Source organism: Rhinoraja longicauda, chromosome 8 (assembly GCF_053455715.1).
Source record: "Rhinoraja longicauda isolate Sanriku21f chromosome 8, sRhiLon1.1, whole genome shotgun sequence".
NCBI lineage: Eukaryota > Metazoa > Chordata > Chondrichthyes > Rajiformes > Arhynchobatidae > Rhinoraja > Rhinoraja longicauda.
This window is the reverse complement of record NC_135960.1, coordinates 48362713-48383613: the sequence shown is the minus strand read 5'-3', so window position 1 is coordinate 48383613 and position 20901 is coordinate 48362713. Positions and strand designations below refer to the sequence as shown.

Sequence of the window (20901 nt, the reverse complement as noted above, 5' to 3'; positions counted from 1 at the left end):
TTGCAAATTAAACCCACCGATCGGTCGTGGAAGTCCCGATGAGGTCGAGATTGGCTGCCTTGCTCAGCCGAGGTGCCACATTTTCGGGGAGACTTCCAGGGCGCGGGGGATTTCTCGGAGCCCCTAGCGACCTCTAGCGGAACCCTAGTGTTCATTACAAGTCTATACATCGTTTATTTATTTATTTTTCCCGATCCGATTTCTCCGTTGGTAAACGCGATTTTGGAAAAATGAAAAACGCGTAAAAATCATGCAAAAAGCAAGGAAAATTGATTTTTAAAACGCGGAAATCCGTGGAAAATTCACATGCCTGTATAAGATCACCCCTCATCCTCCTGCGCTCCATGGAATAGAGACCCAGCTACTCAACCTCTCCCTATAGCTCACACCCTCTAGTCCTGGCACCATCCTCGTAAATCTTTTCTGAACCCTTTAATTAATTGATGAATTGTTTACATATTCTCAGTAGAAACTACTGTACCTATATCTGGTTGTGGATGTCATTTTTTCATGGTTTTCAAGGAATCGCTGGAAGTTTTCTTTTGCCTCCTTATAGCGGAGTCTGGCTTCTTCTTTCTCTTCTTTCTCCGTCTGTATTTTATAGGCATTAAATGCTTGCTTCTTCTCACTGAGCTTTGGTAAAGCACTGCAAGGTTCAAAAGAGTAGTTACAATTGGTAAACAACAGCAAAATAATTAATGATACCACCAGAGCGAAAACACAATAATTAAAATAGAATATCTTATACTTTAGTCACGTAAGCACTGAAAATAAGCGGCAGTGGTGCAATGTAACAATTGCTGCCATACAGCGCCAGAGACCCGGGTTAAATTCTGACTACAAGGGGGAAGGTGACTGTACGGAGTTTGTATGTTCTCCTTGTGACCGCGTGGGTTTTCTCCGGGTGCTCCGATTTCCTCCTACACGCCAAAGACATGCAGGTTTGTAGATTAATTAACTTGGTAAAATTGCCCATTGTCCCAGTAGAAAGTTTCCAAATGTCAGACAGCACTCAGTGGGTGCTGGAGGTCGGTCAAGAACGCACTGCCGAGAACTATGAGGGATCTAGTGTGGACGTGAGCCGCCGAGAACAAAGAAGGGGCCTATAATGAATATTTTATAACTTTGTCGGCGCCCTATACGTGGCGACTCTTTGCATAGTTTGTGATAATAAAGTATCAATCAAAAGATGACCTGAAATACATTGCTAGAGAATGCTCTGTTTACTTCCAAATCATAAAACAATATTGGAAACTAAAGTTTTTAGGACTGAGACACTTACCTCTACATAAAGGAAGAATAGAGACAATTATATAAACAAACCCTCATTATTAGCCTGAGGTAATCTGTGCTTGCAAGATCCTGTCAAACTTGAAATGGAAAAATTCTATTCTTAACCCACTCAAAAGAATGGGTTTCTGTTTCAACAATGTGAATGTATTGTAGGCATCAGGGAATGGAAATCTTAAGAGTTCAAAGAACTTATATTCCACTGTGAATGCATTAAAAATATATATTTAGCTTATTTCTACAAGAGTTAGAGAACTTCGGTTTCTTTTAAGTGAACATGAGGATTTATGCTGAGCAGAAGGTCTCAAATGTTTAAATAGACTTTTTTAGATACTTACCTATACCTAGGATCATTTATAATCATCTTCATTGCTTGCTCCCATGATGCATTTGACTGTACACCCTAAAGAAATAGGGAACACTTCAGATTAAATGCAAATACTTTCATTATACATCAGACTAGAAAGGTTAGTAAATAAAATATGCACGATCCGAAATAAACCTCAGAAATATTCATCTAATCTGATTTCTGTCAAAACATTATCCTAATCCTGATTTAATTCCTTTCTGCAGCCAATTACTTGGGTTGTATAACAAATTGCAAGATTAATATAATATTTCTCACATTTTAGCTTGCATTATCTAGTTTGCCTCAAACCCCATTTGCCCAATGCCATACACCAGTGCATCACCTTTGTTGGCCATGGAGTGGGATGACTAAATATCTCTCTGAATAAATGTGAAAACTTTGCATGTCTTAAAATTAAAAAAATCAACACGAGAGTTTATAATGAAAGAGCTTTATCAATGATGAAAGTATAATTTTACAACCAATACCTTTTCTTTCAACAGTTCTTTGAATGCTTGTTTTGCTTCCTCCTTTGTGTTCCAGGTGTATGTTTTCCTGACTGGCTCTTTCTTCACCTCCTCCTCTTTTTTGGGAACATCACTGGATTTTTTTTTATAACAAAAATGAACATAGAATCATTCAGAAATGATTTTAAATAAGTGGATTTTTTAAGTGCAGTGAAATGATCAGATTTCAATGAGAATTTAATTTGTTATTTTAATAAACTGTGATCAATATAACTCGCATTACAACTAGAAAACATGTCTGCAACTGCAGCATCATCTTCACAACATAAATATTCATGTAGAAAATAAAAGTTTGTGGCATCAAGATATTAGCTGTGCTTTTTTTGTGACGGTACTATTTAGTACCAGCATCTTTATGGCATTGCGCGAGTTATTATGTGTAGCACACCCTTTAGTCTACAAGAAAACACTGCTTAATAGCCATTTTCCCCCATCATATTTCAATCACACTTTTACAACGATAAACTGTGAGCACTCATGAAAGCTCATACTTCTCTTGAACCTCCTGCCTCGGTATTTCTTCGACTGGCTGGGATGTAACTTCTACAGGCTCGGCCTCAGGCAGTTCCACAGCTACTGTTTGCTGCTTTTCGTTTTCATCAGTAGTCGTGACTTCATTCTCAATAACTTCTACTGGGGTAGTCGTTGTTGCCTCTTGAACAGAGGTAGCTACAGTGGATATTGCAGCCTCCTTCACTCTGTTGAAAATAAACATTAGAAGATTTAGGTTAATATCCAGGAACAATGTTTTTCTAGAGTTCACATGTATATGAGATGTGAGACAAGGTCAGCTGAAATACAGAATGGCAACATAGAAATATGTACAAAAGCTACTCAAATCGTTATTTTACAACTACAGAATTTCAAGGAGCCAGGTACAAACAAAACCTTCCTAACTTTGCCCCTGCTATATCAGCAAGCACAACACCTCTTCATTAAATAATTTAGCAAAGACCAGGAATTCAAGTAACAGGTTAAGACATTTTAGAGGGAAATAGGCAGGCAGGTGGGACTAGCGTAGATGGGACACCTTGATCAGCATGGACAAAGGGCCTAATTCCCTGCTGGAAAACTCTATGAATAGAGTGCGAATGACATTTACAGCACTATGATTCAACATGTCATCAGTCACAGGCTGATTGATAAGTAACAAGTAACTCAATGACTATCACCAACTACAGGTTGTGTGCCGTATCCAGCATAATCTGTCTCAGGAGCATTTCAAAACCTGATCATATGCTTGCACTATTAAGAAATGTTGCAGGTAAAGCTTGCGAAGCCAATTGGTGAACGCATACCTCAGTTACGGAGCCGGATTGTTTGACCTTGGGACAGGAGAGATTATATTGGGGAACAAGGAAATGGCCAAAGTAAACACAAAATTTGCATCCGTCTCTCACAGAAGACACAGAAATTCCCCCGGAAACGGTGATGAACTATGCATCCACAGAAAACAAGGAGCTCACTGTAATTAGCATCGTGGAGAAATCGATTGGATTGAAAGCCAGTATTCTAGGGTTTTAAAGAAGGTCAATATGGAAGATTAGTTAATTCACTGGTGATTAGTTAATTCATCCAAATTCTGTAGATTCTGGAATTGTGCTCACAGATTGGTCAATATTTATTAAAGAAGGGAATGAGAAAACAAAGAATCATATATCAGTTAACCTAATGTTAGCGGTCAGAAAATTACTGGAATCTACAATTATGGAAATGGCAATACTGCACTTGGATGTACGAGGGTGGACAGTGAGAGCAGGGGTTAATTGAATGGAAAAGGCATTTAACAAATCTACTAGGTTTTTTTTAAGGTTGTAACTACAGAATAGATAAGTGAGAACAGTTGATGTGGTGTATCTAGACTTTCAGAAGGTCTCTGATAGGGTTTCTATGGATAGGGACTAGTTTGAAGAAATGGGCAGATTTTAGCTTGAGAAGCTGTGAGCAATAAAGTGCCGATGATTCAGTGACTGTACCCCAGCTGTTCACAACCTATAGCAGCGATCAGGATGAGGGAATCATGTGCATCACTAAGGGCGGCACAGTAGCGCAGCGGTAGACTTGCTGCCTTACAGTGCCAGAGACTCGGGTTGGATCCTGACTACGGATGCTGTCTGTACGGAGTTTGTATGTTTTCCCTGTGACCACATGGGTTTTCTCCGGGTCGGTCGGAGTGTGTACAGTGAAGACAATGCAAGAGTCTTCTGCACGATAAAGAATAAATAAAAGGAAGAGCACTTGACAGATGAAACAAACTAGCATTTTTTAGCACTTTAAAAAGCAAAACTTCTTCCACTGTTTGAAAACCTCTCCCATTGTGTGTTAGAGTGCCTTTATTCATTGCAGGAAGATGGAGTTGGTATCAGAGGAAAACATTATGAAGTTTGGTATAAATATTCCTAAATTATGAATTTATGCTTATGGGTAATACATTTGTGAGGGAGATAATAAAGACCAACCTATCCATTATTTATTGATTTATACAAAATGACTAAAGAAACTCTACATAATTTTAAATGGAATTCAGCCATGAAACTATTATAGAAATAATACAAACAAAAGCCTATCTAAAAAATATTAAAATGCTAAACATTTCTAAAATGCAATATTTGATAATTTTATACAATAAAAGTAAAACAAAGTAAAACTCTATGGAATATGTAATGAAAGCATTCATCTGCATTTAAAATCTTTTCACTGTGAAGATTGTATTGGTCACCTTGGCCTTATTTGCCTGTGAAGAACTGAATTGGGGGGTGTATTAATGTATAGGAAGGAATTGCAGATGCTGGTTTACACTGAAGATGGACACAAAATGCTGGAGTACCTCAGCGGAACAGGCGATATCTCTAGAGAAAAGGAAAAGACGATGTTTCGGGTCGAGATTCAGGTTCGGGTCTGAAGGATCTCGACCCAAAATGTCACCTGTTCCTTTTCTCCAGAGATGCTGCCTGATCCGTTGAGTTACTCCTGCATTTTGTGTCTATCTTCGGTGTATTAGTTGACAGGTATGCGTGATTTCTTGAATAACACATTGAAACCAGATCATAAATCATGCTTGCGAGTGCCACATTTGCGGGCAAGGTTTTTTAAATGATAGCCAAGAGGCAAGATCGTTTTATTGTCATATATCCGAAACAGAACAATGAAATTCTTACTTGCTAGCTTCAAACATTTCTTACCAGCTGCAAACACCACAAAATTATGTTTTATAATTTTGGCTACCATATTTCTGCATTGAGATTATTCCAACTTAATTCCATCTCTTGGTTGCAGTCACTATACTTAAAATCAATTAATAGGTTTGTTCAGCCTCAGTCATGAAGGCTTGAGTAACTGAGTAAATCATATCTTGGGAAAAACAGAAATAGCTCAGGATGTTTGATTTGTTTTGCTATCCTTCCAAGCTACATCCGTTGTGAAGAAAGTCCCCACCTCATCTTGCCTTCTGAATACTACATAAAATTCTACAACTTCTATCTTGATCTCACAGCATATCATGGGAGTTTGCCACTTGGGAATGAATAGCACGAACATGGGAAAAATACAGATGCTATCAAATTGAAAACTGCAAAGCAGTTAATCCATCATAATATTTTGTAAACCTCAGTGATGCATATCCACAAATTTAGTATACTGCATGGTTAATTTCAAAGACAGGACATCATCCTAAACACTATACTGACCTTGCAATGTCACTTTATTCAGCAAAAACTCATAGAAATACCAAACTCGTACAAGAATGTGTCAGAATTGAAAGGTTAGATGCATATGAAGTACACAAAATATTTAAGGGATTATTTTATTTGCTAGCAACATGCATAGATTTCTTCTTTATTACCAACGCTGAAGTGTTTAAATTTGTCCGTTGTTTTGGTTATCTTATGCGCTTTCAGTTTTCAGTTATAAAGAAACAAATCTACCAAGATAAATGTGTCTTGATTAACCCTGGCAATTTTTTTATTTGTGTACCTATATGATGGGAATTGCGATATTTGACCCTGCCTGTTGCTTGAAAAATAGACTTCTGAGTGCGTGCAAATGTGTTGAGAGGCAAGAGGGCAATTATGACTTTCATGCTCTTGATCGCTGGTCACACAATCTGCTCTCCAGGGCACCGATAACCAGAAAGTGCCAAGGCACTCACCCGTCCAAACTCATTTGCTGAGAACTATATTCTGCACTCTGCATCTTCCCCGTTGCCCTATCTATTGTATTTGAATTTGGCTTGATTATGTATTGCTGCCTTACAGCGCCAGAGACCCAGGTTCAATCTTGACTACGGGTGCTGTCTGTACAGAGTTCATACGTTGTCTGCGTGGGTGTTCTCCAGAAGCTCCAGTTTCCTTCCCATCTCCAAAGATGTACAGGTTTGTAGGTTAATTGGCTTCAGTAAAATTGTAAATTGTCCCTAGTGTGTATGATAAAACAAGTGCATTGGTGACCACTGGTTGGCACGGACTCGGTGGGCCGAAGGGCCTGTTTAACCGCTGTATCTATAGAGTTAAAGTGTAAAGTATGTCGTATTATCTAATCTGATTGGTTAGCATGCAAAACAAAGCTTTTCACTGTACCTTGGTAAATGTGACAATAATAAACCTAAACCTAAAAATTTGAGAGATCTGCATCTAATCATCATAGCGGCACAAGTTCAAGCCTCAATTCATCAGCAAATGATGGGTGGAGATTTTCTTAGACAAGTCTGCCCATTACTATAGTAGTCAAGTCAAGTCAAGTCCACTTTATTTGTCACATACATATACAAGATGTGCAGTGAAATGAAAGTGGCAATGCCTGCGGATTGTGCTAAAACTACAAAACAGAATAGAATTTTTTTTAACACAAAAAATAAATTAATAGTCAATTAGTCCCTGGTGATACGAGTTAACAGTCCTGATGGCCTGTGGGAAGAAACTCTGTCTCATCCTCTCTGTTTTCACAGCGTGACAGCAGAGGTGTTTGCGTGACCGTAGCAGCTTGAACAGTCCGTTGCTGGGGTGGTAGGGGTCCCCCATAATGTTGCTGGCTCTGGATCTGCACCTCCTGATGTACAGGTCCTGCAAGGGGGCGAGTGTAGTTCCCATAGTGCGTTCAGTCGAACGCACTACTCTCCGCAGAGCCTTCCTGTCCTGGGCAGAGCTGTTCCCAAACCAGATTGAGATGTTGCCGGACAAGATACTTTCTGCAGCCCCAGAGTAGAAGCACTGAAGGATCCTCAGAGAGACTCTGAATTTCCTGAGTTGTCTGAGGTGGTAAAGGCACTGCCTTGCCTTACTCACCAGTGCGGCAATGTGTGTTGTCCATGTCAGATCCTCTGTGATGTGGACTCCCAGTAAAAAGTGATTGCTAAAAAATTATCAGAATGCTTTGAATTTTCTTTACTGTATTTTCACATCAGATGATTTGATCCATTACCTTAATATATTTAGTTTAGAAATACAGCATGGAAACAAACCCGGGTTTACACTGACCATCGATCATCATTCACACTACGTCTACACCCTACACACTAGGGGCAATTTACACTAGCCAACTAACCTACAAAATCCACATGTCCTCGGGATGAGCAATGAATCGGGCCACCGGAGGAAACTGATCCGGTTACAGGGAGAATTTGCAAACTCCACGACAGCACTCGAGGTAAGGATCGAACCTCGGTCTCTGGCACCGTGAAGCAGCAGCTCTACCAGCTGCGCCCCTGGTGTGCCCATAGAATTATTCATCAAAGAGGCCGTCCAATATGGTTTTCGAAGTATTCTAACAATAGACCAATTCTACCTCCCTTGCACATTTTCAAAAATAAGATTCAAAATTCAATTTCAAATCTTAGAGAAGTGTAATAATGTGTAGAACATACCCATTTTCTTCTTCAGCCTTGATCATTTCTGCCGAAACATAAAAATAGCACCTGATTAACTTATATTCAAAAATATTTTAAATTATCAAGGGCAGCAACCTCATCACTTCACACAGAATAAATTACACCATATTTGATCAAAAATATGAAAGCTTTTCAATTATTGCCAGCTGCACCTGCTTTAATGAAACACAAAATCTTCTTCAGTAAGAGCCTTTCACATTGAGCAGAGAACCTTCTTATGATGATTTTAACATAATAAATTATTCAAAATTCAGAATGGGCTTATGTGATTTGAAAGGTGAGAGGGAATGGGTGACGTTTCGGGTCTCGACCCAAAACGTCACCCATTCCCTCTCTCCTAGATGCCGAGTTTCCTGACCTGCTGAGTTACTCCAGCATTTTGTGATACCTTCGATTTGTACCAGCATCTGTAGTTATTTTTCTACACCATGTGATTTGAAATATTTTCATCGTACTAATAACCCAACTTAAATTAGCAATAATAACATAATTAGCAAAAATAATTCTTAATTAAACAAGCTGTGAGATAGTCATGTTGCAACCACAAAGAATTAAACAAAAAAGTTGATTTGTGAAATTTTAATAATTTTTTTTGGACAAATATTTGATTACATAATGTTATTTGTAATCTCATCATGTGCAGTTTCAGCCACAATGTATTCTATCATGTGAAATATAACATGAGATGGGATTTCAATGTGATATTACTGTCCTGGCATTCCTTTACCTCCAAATGTTCTATGCTCATACATTGTTCATTGGTATCTACATTCACCTTCATTGGTATCCCAAACTCAACTCTTATTTAGTATCGATTTAAATTACTAAAGCTCAACTTTACATTTCAAAAATCAGTTCCTTAACAGGAGGAAGACCCTCACTGCTGAATACAAGACCATCAAAATAGCTTCCCTATTGCACAGAAGCTGGACGTTCCACAGAACTAAACAAGCCCTATTTACAAACTGATAGCTTCAACTCCTAATTGCCCCAGTATTATTTGACAACAATTAAAAAATCTAGAAAATTAAAAGAAGCTCATTTTTGGAAGGCATTTTTACATCTGAGAAATCAATGAGTGATAAAATATGAAATCCACAGAAAAATGTTCTAAAGGATACAAACTCAAGGCCTATGAATCTCAGGCAAAGGACGTTCATGGATACAAAGAGGCTAGTGACCAGAAACCAAGATTCACACAATCAGGAGGTTTTTCTCTGCTTTAACTGAAGCAGAAGTCCCCTCACTAGGATAGATCAATTATCCCCAAGTACAACACAATATATCTAATTCAATAGATCATTTTGTCTATCACTGCTTCCAGGCAACACACCATTACTCACTTCTCACAAAGCAGTCTATCCTCTATGTTGGAGAAGGGAAATGCAGATTAAGGATTGCTCCATAGAAAATAACATAGGAAGCAAGAGAAGGAATAGGCCATTTACTTTTCAAGCTCACTCCAGCATTTATTACTCAGGGTCATTTTCCAAAATTATCACCACATCCTTTGATGTCCAGTTGGGTTTTGAGAGAAATCAATGAAAGTCTTGACAGTCTATATTGAGAATTTCAAAGGAATTTCATTGCTTTTGCATTAATCACTTCTACAACCATTATAGTTTGAAGTAAAACAGAATTCAGTGGAAAATGTTTAAAGAGATGGCCTTTAAACATTGTGCCGCTTTAGTGGAAACTATTACTCGTTTACCTTCCAGTTCTTCCAATTCTTTAGGTTTAGTCCATCGAGATTCTTTTGTTTGAGAATTATAATAATAGGGCTTCCCTGTGTCAGACTTGTATTCTTTCCATGGACATTGTGACAGCAGTTGCTTGAAATTTAAAAAAAGCTTGCATTAATACCTTGTATAATGGACTGTCATATAATTTTACAGAAGAAGGTTGCCACTATGTAATAAAAAACTCAATACCTGTCCGAACACATTTTACTCATTATATTATATTTTCATTAAAATCTAATGAGGTTAGAGGGAAACCCTGCAGAAGATTATTTCAACACTGAACATGCAAAGATAATGTTTATTCAAAATTTACATTGCAGGCTCAACTTCCCATTTTTGTTATATATCCAAGCTGTTAGTTCACACCTCTGCATGTGACTTCAACTCATCTGGCTTCTCCCACGTGGACTGTTTCGTTTCAGAGTTATAGAAATAGGTCCGCCCATCTGGAGATTTGTGTTCAGTCCAAATGGACTTCTGAAAGGAAGCAATATAAAAATATTAATGTATATAAATGCAGTAACACCTCCTCCAACCTCATCACGGTTCCAAGTGTCAACTTCAGTACATCGGCCAGACCAAGCGCAGGCTCGGCAAATCGTTTCGTTGAACACCTCTGCTCAGTTTGCCTAAACCTACCTGATCTCCCGGTTGCTCAGCACTTTAACCCCTTCCCATCCCAATCTGACCTTTCTGTCATGGGCCTCCACCATTGTCAGAGTGAGGCTCAGCACAAATTGGAGGAACAGCACCTCATATTTCACTTGGGTAGCTTACACCCCAGAGGGATGAACATTGACTTCTCTAACTTCAAATAGCCCTTGCTTTCTCTCACTCTCTCCATCCCCTCCCGGTTTCCAGTTCTCCCACCAGTCTTACCGTCTCCGACTACATCCTATCTCTGTCCCGCCCACTCCCCTGGCATCAGTCTCGACCCAAAACGTCACCCATTCCTTCTCTCCAGAGATTCTGCCTGTCCCGCTGAGTTACTCCAGCATTTTGTGCCTACCTTCCATTTAAACCAGCATCTGCATTCTTTCCTAAACATATAGCAAACTTGATTTTTCAAAGTCACTGTAAATTTGTAAACTACAAGAGAAAATACAAATGAGTAAAGTAAGCCAGACAATAGATAATTGCTACACCAAATATGTTGTCTAATTCGCGTGCTTTTGCCTTATTATTCTTAAGACAGTGTAGAAGAGTAACGCAAGCCAATGGAAAAATCAAAAGAAGGGTCCCAAGCTGAAACATCAACTATCCATGTTGTATGGAAATGCTGCCTGATCCACTGAGTTGATGTCTTTCTTTGAAAAATACTACCTAGCTGTCTCTGAAAAATCCTCCTGATTCACTGCAAGGATAAATATATCAATCACAATTATATATCAAACTACACAAATCAGGCTTTGTCCTGTCCTGCCCCACCTCTTCACCATCTTTCCCGCACACAATCAGTCTGAAGAAAGATCTCGACCCGAAACGTCACCTATCCTTGTTCTCCAGAGATGCTGCCTGACCTGCTGAGTTACTCCAGCAGTGTCTTTTTTTTGTAAAGCAGCACCTGCAGACCCTCGTGCCTACTAAAGAGTTGCTAGATCTGTTTCTGAATCCATCTCACTTTACACAGTATTAGCACCACAAAGTTTAGATAGGATCTTGTCACCGTCACAAAAAAGGCAATGCAAGGCCATTGGTGCATCTGGGACAAGTTGTTTGTATCACACAAGTAAGTTTTTTCTCCTCATATTGGTTCTCTCACCACCTGCCTCATGCTTAACACAAATTATGTCTTATTTGACGTTTATCCCTCAATGGAATTGACGCTAGAAAAGCAATTTACTGACTGTAAACACTTTTAGAACATCAAGTGCTTAAAATATATAAACGATATACGTTATTTTTAACCCAATTTCTCGCCCAATTTACTGTTCAATTAATTTACCTAAATTTCAAAAGAAAAACTACAATAACCAAATCTGTGTTCTTTTCTTCAAAATTTCAACTCTTATCGATCGCCTCATGGCACCACGGGAGAAGAATGAGGAGATAAGACTTTTCTTTGCCTCCATCACAGTGAGGGTGTGCCTGGAGCAATCACTGTGATGGCTGTTTGTGTTAAAAATTGTAATTGTGTGTCTTGTGTTCTTTATTGCCTACTGCCGGACCCTGACGTGAGAGAACGCTGGCGCTATTTGTTCGCCGCTTCTCCGTCAGGACAGTTCGTCTGTTTGTTTTTATGTCATGACTGTTTTGTAAAGCGTCTTTGAGCACTTGGAAAAGCGCTATATAAAATAAATGTTTATTATTATTATTATTATTTCAACTCTACATTAAAACTTAAACGGATGTATTCACAGCTTGATACCTTCTTAGGCTGCTCTTCGCCTGATGATTCATTTGTAGCTGTAATCTGTTGACCACCAGAACTTGGGGGATTTGCAGCCTGAAAAACATCAGATCCTTAGGTTTTCAGAACAAATAAAAACTAAAATGCTGGAGTAACTCAGCGGATCAGGCAGCATCTCTAGATAATATGGATAGGTGACGTTTCGGGTCTGGAAGGTCCCGATCTGAATCGTCACTAAACAATATTCTCCAGGGATGCTGCCAGACCACTGAGTTGCTCCTGAATTTTGAGTCTTTCCTTGGTAAACCAGCATCTGCAGTTCCTTGTTTCAACAAATAAAAACTCAAACTTAACATTAAGAAAAAAACATGAGCAAAAGGATAAATTAATTTAGTCATGGACATTTCTTTTGATCTCCCTAAACTCCAAATACTTCAATATTATATTCAATATTTGTAAACAATAAAGACAATTAAATCAAAAGCACAAAGTCAGTAACCTGTTCTTCACGTTAATTCTTTCATTAAAAAAAAAAATAGAAATATTGCCTTGGAAGCATCTTCACAAAATAAAGGAAAATGGTGACAACATTAACCTATGTAAAGCTATCAACAAAAAAGGGAGTGGTATCAAAATTATGTTTTTAAGCAGTATCACCGAGAATATACTGTAACCAGATCTCCAGCAATGTAGCAAGCAATAAATTAGAGGATGCATCGTCTTATGAGCATAGTGCCACACAATGCACAGCACATGTACTAATGCTTCTCTGCAAGAATATAAAAAAATATTGCTCTGCCATACCAGGGATGAATAGATTTTTTTTTAATGATGCAGATCTTGCAGTGAAATTGCAATATGAATGAAGCATCAGAGAATATTTGATTACAAATAAACATCTTATGATAGAAATATTTCCCACATACTAAGTTGATTAAAATCAATTGGAAGCATAATTTAAATTTTATAGAAAATTTACAGCTTTATCCAAATTGTTTGTAAACCATTAAAACATGTAATGTTAATTCAGGAACAACAATAAAGTGGTTAAAATATAAGAAAATAACTGCAGATGCTGGTACAAATCGATTTATTCACAAAATGCTGGAGTAACTCAGCAGGTCAGGCAGCATCTCGGGAGAGCAGGAATGGGTGACGTTTCGGGTCGAGACCGTTCTTCAGGAAGAAGGGTCTCGACCCAAAACGTCACCCATTCCTGCTCTCCCGAGATGCTACCTGACCTGCTGAGTTACTCCAGCATTTTGTGAATAAATAAAGTGGTTAATGCTTTTGAAGAGCATGAAAGAAATCAGGAACCAACAGAGAATTTAATTTGGGTTGGACAAAACAGATGTATTACAACTTACCTGAACAATAGTGGTTGGAGCTGGAAAAATATTAAATAAAATGCATCAAAATGATTGAATAGGAGAAACATTTTATAATGTTATGAGGAAACAAGTTTAATATGTGATTTATGTTTAAATAGTTTAACATAAAGCATCTTCAGTATAATTATTCTAATAGCATTCTCTTGCATGCAAGCTCATGTGCAAGGGGAATTAGTGTAGAAAAGCTTTCCAGTGATTACTATAATATACTTAAATAGAACATTATCCCTGATCTATGAACTACAAAAGTAATAAAGTTTCTTCAGATTTCAAGTTAGGATGATGTTTGTACAATAGGAGCTAATATAACAACTTAATAAATTATTTGGTTTAATTTTCTTCTATAGATTTTATTTTAACCAGATAAATTATTGTGTTCTGTTCAAAAACACATTTTTTGCTTCAATTTCCTTGAAATAATCATTCTAAATTATTCTAATGTTGGACTATGAGAAGCCATCTTTTGACATGAAATATTACATATAACTTTTTACATATACATATAGCTTTCACAGGAGATTAAAATAAGAGCACTTGCCTGTTGGTACTTCTGCCACCGTGGTGCTTACTCCTGGCTGTTGAAATAAAAGCCATATATTAATATCAAAATTATATAAACTGCATTCATAACAACTTTATAACAACCAATAACATATTGTACAATTATGTCAATTTATAGTGTTGTATCCTCACAAAAGATAAAGACAAAAAGATGAAAAATGATAAGTATGCTGGCGAAAAAGAAAATGGAAGTACTGAGACCTGACTAAAAAAGGAAAGGGAAACTATGCTGTTGAATAAGTGGAAGAAAAAGAAACAACTACATGAGAGACAATTCAAGGAGCATTGTACAGTCCAAAGTAATGATATTCGTTAAAAATGAAAACCAGTAATGTGACGAGGAAGTGATGATCAAAGGGAAGTGTATTACCTAATTCAAAGAGAGGAAGAGCAGGAGACCAAGACAAGAAATGAGAAAACAAGATAAAAATAGAAAAAGAAGCTAGAAGAATTCAGGCAGAAGAGAAAGAACGAAGCTGATGAGAGTGGGTGGGCTGTAGGGAGGTTGTCAGGCAATCTAGTCAAATTAGAAGGTAAATGCGCAAACCAGTAAGGTTGCAGGGAGAAATTTATCGTGAAAGAGGGATGGCTTAATGAGAGAGAGTATGGCAAGTGAGTTGATAAGAAAAAAGAATGAATCAAGGGAATTGGGAAAAAGTAAGCAAGGTGGTAAAGTCTGGCAAGAGGTGGAGGGAGTGGAGAGTGTGGGATTGAGGAAAGAAACCAGCTAGAGGGAAGAGAAAAACAGCAAGAGTTTGGGTTGGGTTGGGTTGGCGGGACAAAATGGGCAAGAGTGGGGGAGGGAGTGGGAACAGGCAAGAGCGATGACCAAGGAGGGGTGAAACAGTCGAGAGACTGGAAAAGGACAAAAAAAAGGGGAGATGTTGGGAAGAGAGGAAATGGACAAAAGAGACGGTGTGCGTGCATGAAAAAATGACAAAAAGAAAGTGAGGTAAGGGAATCAGGCAAGAAGACTGGGGACATTGAAGAATAGACGAAACAGAAATGGAGAGATAGGAGAATACAGAGACCAGCAAGATAAATATGTGATGGAGGCGGCATCCAGTTTGGGGATGTTCATGGGAAATCAGAGAGGGGATGGGAGGAGAGGAGGCTGGCAATAGGAATAGTGGAGGGGATCATTGATATGCAAAGGGAGCTGAACAATGGATATTGGAGACTGGGAGATGGAAAAGCCCCACAAATGACTGGGGGTGTGGGGGGAATGGAAAGAATCTGCAAAGGGAATGTGATTTCATAAAGAAATGTGGAACCCTTCCAAGCACAATCCAATGGCAATGGGAGAAGCTGATCGAGGCTGCCATTGCCAAGTGTTTAGCCCTGAAGACCGAAATGTGGAGTTAGTTCAATGAAGTCATTATGATATCAAGGTCAACCAACATATGTATAAATACCATCACCTTAATTAATGGCATGACTGTTGTCAAGACACTGCTCAATACACCACACCCCCATCACTCACTTACAAATAATTCGCAGATCAACATTCATAAATCACATTCATGTTTTGCAAACACATGCATCCACTTAGCTATTGAGCCCAACAGACATCAACCAACACACATTGCATGGTGCTCAATAACACAATTGCTCTCTCCCGTAGGCCACAATGAAGCATATGCAACAGTGGCTGCTGAACCACACTAACCCTAAAAGAGAATTACTAAAGTAATTACAGTGATTATCGAAATCATGACAAATGACACAACTGAACACAAGGATGGCAGTATCGTCATACCCACTCCCCCTCCACAATCTCTCTCATCCCTCAATCCAGTCTTTGATTTACAAACTAAAGCTGGTCTAAGCATTCATCTTAGTGTTAACATTTTTCTCATAAGTAGACCTTAGCTTTTAAATATTGAAGTATATATTTGTGCAAGAATAAGGCAGTGAGGTTAATAGTTAATATACACAGCACTTAAATATTAGCATTGCAGGTAATCTGGATGTTTGTTCAGAGATCGATGCCTCTACACACGATGAGACACCAAACAAATGGAGATCAGGCGGGGCATAGGAAAACAATAGCTTGGCTCCCAGTTCCCAGATGATGCACAAAAGGTATGGTGCAGAGAACTCAAATGAGCCTAAAGTTGGTGGCTGAGAGATACATGTAATAAAACATTATGTCCATTGCCAGGTCAGCCAGAAAGCCTAAGTGCACTGTCAAGGAACATGGAAGAGTCCAGCACCAACCTTGCAAAGGCTTTGCACAGAGTTTGGAGCCTATCCTTTCCAGTGCGGAAGTGGTAAGCAACTCCATTACACTTGTGGGCCCAACTAATATTCAGCCTTTTTATGGCTGATGTCTTGTATACATTGCAGCAGAAGTCACACATGTGGTGTTGCCGTGGAAGCTTAGGGTTTCTGACATACGAGTTCAGAATGCCTCTGTGCAAAAATCTGATTACCAGATGAATTTGCTGAGCATCAAAACAATCTAGTAATCTGTCCTTCAACAGAGTGCTAGGATTGCTGAAACACCGTCAAGGGCAATGACTCCAGCTTCAAGAATCACAAATCTAATTTTCTCTTTCTCAACGGACAATAGAAGGCGCAACCCTACCAATGACACTGCACCAATATCCTTTAATGTTGCCAATCATGCGGCCAGGCCGTATGCTGCTGCTGCCCGCTCCTAAGAGACAGCAGTCCAAACACAGACTTTTGCCCAGTACTGCTTGACATCCTCCTTCAGGGTTATTTGCAATCTCAACAGAATGTCGGCAACTTTCAACCCACGGCAAAGCTGTACGACAACACATGACACACGGACAAGCATTATGGGAATGCAAAAGATTAGTTACTAACATTTTTATGCCATTTGGCAAGCTTTTATTTTAAAATTTGATTAGGTATTTATTTTGTGTTGGTTTTATTTGTATGTTGTGGCCAAGCATACATTGTGGCTCGCAGCAACAGAAGCATTGTTGGTGAATGGAGCATTGGAGTCATGTTTTCTGGTATCGCAATCAGATTCACAGACTTGCTGATTAGTAAAGGTCCCTTTAAGTTGCATCATCCTTTACTCTTCCTCCTTTTCTTCTTATTCTTTTTCTTCCTTCTCCTGCTCCACAGCTGTACACCTTGGAGCTGATGGCAAGGTCTGAGCACTTATGGCAGTAATGTTGTGCCACATGCATCAGACTACGACAATCTGTGACATTTGCGCTACGGAGTTCTGCAGGTGTCCTCCAGAATAGTCCAGACAGCAAAAGGATTATCTCAACATGGCACTGATGTATTCTGTTACATTTGTTGCATGCGTGTTTCCCACTTGCATGGAGACGTGCAACAGTCATGAGCCATGTTTTCCACCGATCACCTTCGTCGCTTTGTTGCCATCTAATTTGATTTGATCTGCGATCCAAATGTAGATGATGGAGCAAAAAGCACCCAGACCACCACCAGGAAGCCTGACACCTATCACTGACCATTGTGATGTGTTGTGTGTGGTTGCACATCAGGTAGATTCTAGGCTACTGTACACCTGAGAGTGGATGTCACCTGAACAACAGGGAAGCCTATGTTCCTGGTGAAACCACATGGTTCCTCTGCCTGCTGCTCTCCGCCTGGAGAGCAAAATGTTTCAAAAAAGCTTTGAATATAGTGTTAGTGTCCACCACAATACAAAGTTGATGCAGACTTTGGGATGGTGCAAAAATTTCCAGCTCAGACAATCCAAGGAGATAAAAGCTGGTGGGCACTCTGAAAGCAATTTGCAACATAGTCCTTATATTACTCTGAGGTTGCATCAGAAGTCGCAGTTTATACCGAGGATATTCATACTGAAGTGGCAATGTCTAGTGCATCGTTCCAACTGAAAACTGTACCTTGAGCACCTTAGATGGACATAGCTTCCTGCTGATGTCCCTTCATCCCCTCGTCCACTACCTTGCTCAGCCTGCCTTCGTTGATCTTTCCAATTCATGCCATACTTCAAGAGGAATACATTCTATTTTATCTATATTTCTAAATAAAGATTTTGAGCAAAGGTATGCCAAAGTCTCTCAGCATGTGCCACACCACTTTCTATAAATATTTACAGCTTTATAGTAGTTGAGAAAGCAACAAACACGTGCCAATTTGAAGCAATATCCAGGAGATATCAATGATGAACAATTATCATCCGGTAATAGATGATTTACGTACCAAAAGTGGAGCAAAATAGATTTAAATTTTAAAATCATTTTTGTCAGTTAACAAATATACAAGTTACAAAAGACAATAGGGTTGCTCAGTATGGTTTTGTGAAGCAGGTCTTACCCGCACACATGCTAATGTCCCTCACCAAGAAGGCAGTTTGGGCAGCTCACATAACAAATGTGCATTGATGCACACAACACTGAACTCACAGCACTCAAATAGTTTGCAGAATCACATTTTGTGCAATTGCAAATAACCTAGGTACAGCAAAAAAGGGAATGCCACACCATCCAAGATGTAATTTCTGTTTTCAATTTAACCAGGAGAACTCCAAACATTAACTGATTGATTAGCTGATGAGTAAATGAAATAGTCCGTAATTCATTTAAAAAAAATTCAATGAGCACAATGAGCAGAACGAAAAATAAGCACACAGCATTAATCAATCTTTTTTTAAAATGTGGTTCAAAAGGAAATAAAATATGCAAATATCACATAAATAGAAAACTCTCAGGAAGGTTATGTGGGATTTTACATCCTACGGGAACTTGTTACAAAAGTACCAGTTTTATTCAAATAAAAGCAGAAAATGCAGGATATATACAGCAGAATAGCCAACATCACTGGAAAGTGGAGCAGATTTAATATTTCAGAGCGATAACCTTTCAACAGAATTCCTGATCATTTTTATGAAAGGGTATCAACTTGAAAAAAAATCAACTGATGCAACTGATGTTGCCTAACCTGATGAGAGTTTCCAACAATTTCTGTCTTTATTTCATATTTCCGTGACTTGCAGTTTTGATTTTGCTTTCTGGCTAGTTTTATATTGCATATTTCTCATAAATTTAAGTTAGCGAAACAAGATGAGGCGTATGATAGAGAGCAAAGTTGCAGTTTTGTTAAATATGCTGCACAAACCATGCAAAAAATAAATTCTCTTATTTGAAATATACACAATAGCTAAAACAGATTAAGACTAGAATATGCTATTTTTAGTGGACTCAGCTGAAGATCTTGACATTATGGGTCAACGAATATTGAAATAATATTAGTGGGAAGCTGTCACTCAGGGCATTTGCACAATGCCTCCAAGCATTGCTATCGCCAACCATGGTTCCAAATCTTTTCGCACCCATTTAAACGTACCCTGAAGATGTACTGTTTCTGCAAAAAAAAATTTGCAAAGAGTCAGATGAATCTATGGCCAAACTATATTTAGTGTAATTTCACTTAATACTTTAACAAGTTGGCTCAGGTGTTCTGCGAAAAAGTATACAACTAAGAGAGGGAGTTGTAATGGAATGGAGACAAAAAAAACCTGCTCCTATGTCGTTATATTTAAGGGTATTAACAAATACCACAAAAACAAAGATGTTTTACCGGAGGTGCACTTGCTTGTATGGGGGCAGCTGGCATACGAGACATCATCATTCCTGCCATCAGAGGGGGCATCATTGCTGGCATCTTCAGAATATAATAAAATAGATAAAATGATTAAAACATTTATATTTTAGGCCAAAAGAATGTACGAATTTGCAGACCAACCAGAACACAAAATTGGATGATTCAGTGTGCCACAAAAAGGTACCTGTCCCATTGGTGGTCCACCCATTGGAGGAATCATTGGTGGCATCATAACCGGTGGCAAAGGTGGCAAATTCGGTGGTCTCTGGCCAATAGGTGGCATGCCCATGGGTGGAAAAGGTGGTGGCATACCTGGCGGTCCCATCTTAAGAGAAAAGCATGGATATTTTCATCATTAACATTACAAAATAAAAGTAAAGAGTGAAACACCTGCAGCTAACACCACCTTGCATCAATACTTACAAATGGTGGTGGAATCATGGGAGGGGCATTTCCAAAAGATGCTGGTTGTCCTGGACCATTTGATGTATCTGATGTTGACTGATATAAAACAAAACAAGATCAATAATGCACATTTGTGCGTAAACCAATCAATATGGTATGACTTGAAAGCCACAGACTGCATGTCACCAAAATATTTTAAATCGGATTCAGTGGAATGTGTTTGATTATGTTGTATTGTTTGCGTGATGCTCATAAATTAGCTGCTTCTGTGGTCCCTGACACAGTAAGCCAAAATGCTCATTATTCTTAGTGCGATCAGGCTACAACACTAATGTATTTTAACATAATCCAGAATGGCGATCGGATGACTGGCGTGACTTAGACCAGAAGACAACTTGTGCAGCAGGTGTAATGATATTTTGCAAGGTGTTCAACTAGTGCGAGAAATGCAAGATTGTCCAAACATGATTGGAAATAAAAATTGCTATTCGTAATAATGCGCGGTTTGTTATGAAGCATGATCCCCTTGCCTTATTAACATTTGAGCAATGAATATCAGTGCTGTAGATTTCAAAATTATGTGCAACTGAAGTTGCCAATCTTTGCATAAGATCAATCATTCTTTAATGCATCTGCAACTGATTTATCTAACAATGCAGAAATAAACTATTTCCTGGACTTATTGTATAACATCTCTACTCAAAGATTTTTGCAAATGGCAGTTTATTGAAAAAATATTTTGGGACCTGGAATCAAGAGCTTTATCAGAGGTAAACTGGACCTCTGTCACTTTGATGGTATGATCTTGGAATGAAATTCCAACTGGAC

The 20901-nt window shown here is 38.6% G+C and overlaps 1 protein-coding gene across 8 annotated transcripts in view; it reads right to left on the bottom strand.

Moving 5' to 3' along the window:
* Positions 1-20901, bottom strand: part of prpf40a (PRP40 pre-mRNA processing factor 40 homolog A) — a 49627-nt gene that overhangs the window by 23666 nt on the left and 5060 nt on the right. For 4 of the 8 annotated variants that reach the window (XM_078403873.1, XM_078403872.1, XM_078403878.1 and 1 more), the window contains 14 exons: positions 20092-20169; positions 19853-19993; positions 19645-19728; positions 19411-19428; positions 14069-14105; positions 13507-13526; positions 12158-12235; positions 10156-10266; positions 9759-9879; positions 8024-8051; positions 2658-2864; positions 2128-2239; positions 1629-1693; positions 482-646 (listed from right to left, as the gene is read on the bottom strand). In XM_078403873.1, the coding sequence (XP_078259999.1) occupies positions 482-646; positions 1629-1693; positions 2128-2239; positions 2658-2864; positions 8024-8051; positions 9759-9879; positions 10156-10266; positions 12158-12235; positions 13507-13526; positions 14069-14105; positions 19411-19428; positions 19645-19728; positions 19853-19993; positions 20092-20169 (1265 nt within the window). The remainder of the gene's footprint in view (positions 1-481; positions 647-1628; positions 1694-2127; positions 2240-2657; positions 2865-8023; positions 8052-9758; positions 9880-10155; positions 10267-12157; positions 12236-13506; positions 13527-14068; positions 14106-19410; positions 19429-19644; positions 19729-19852; positions 19994-20091; positions 20170-20901) is intronic. The other 4 variants (XM_078403877.1, XM_078403876.1, XM_078403874.1 and 1 more) reach the window with 3 other exon arrangements.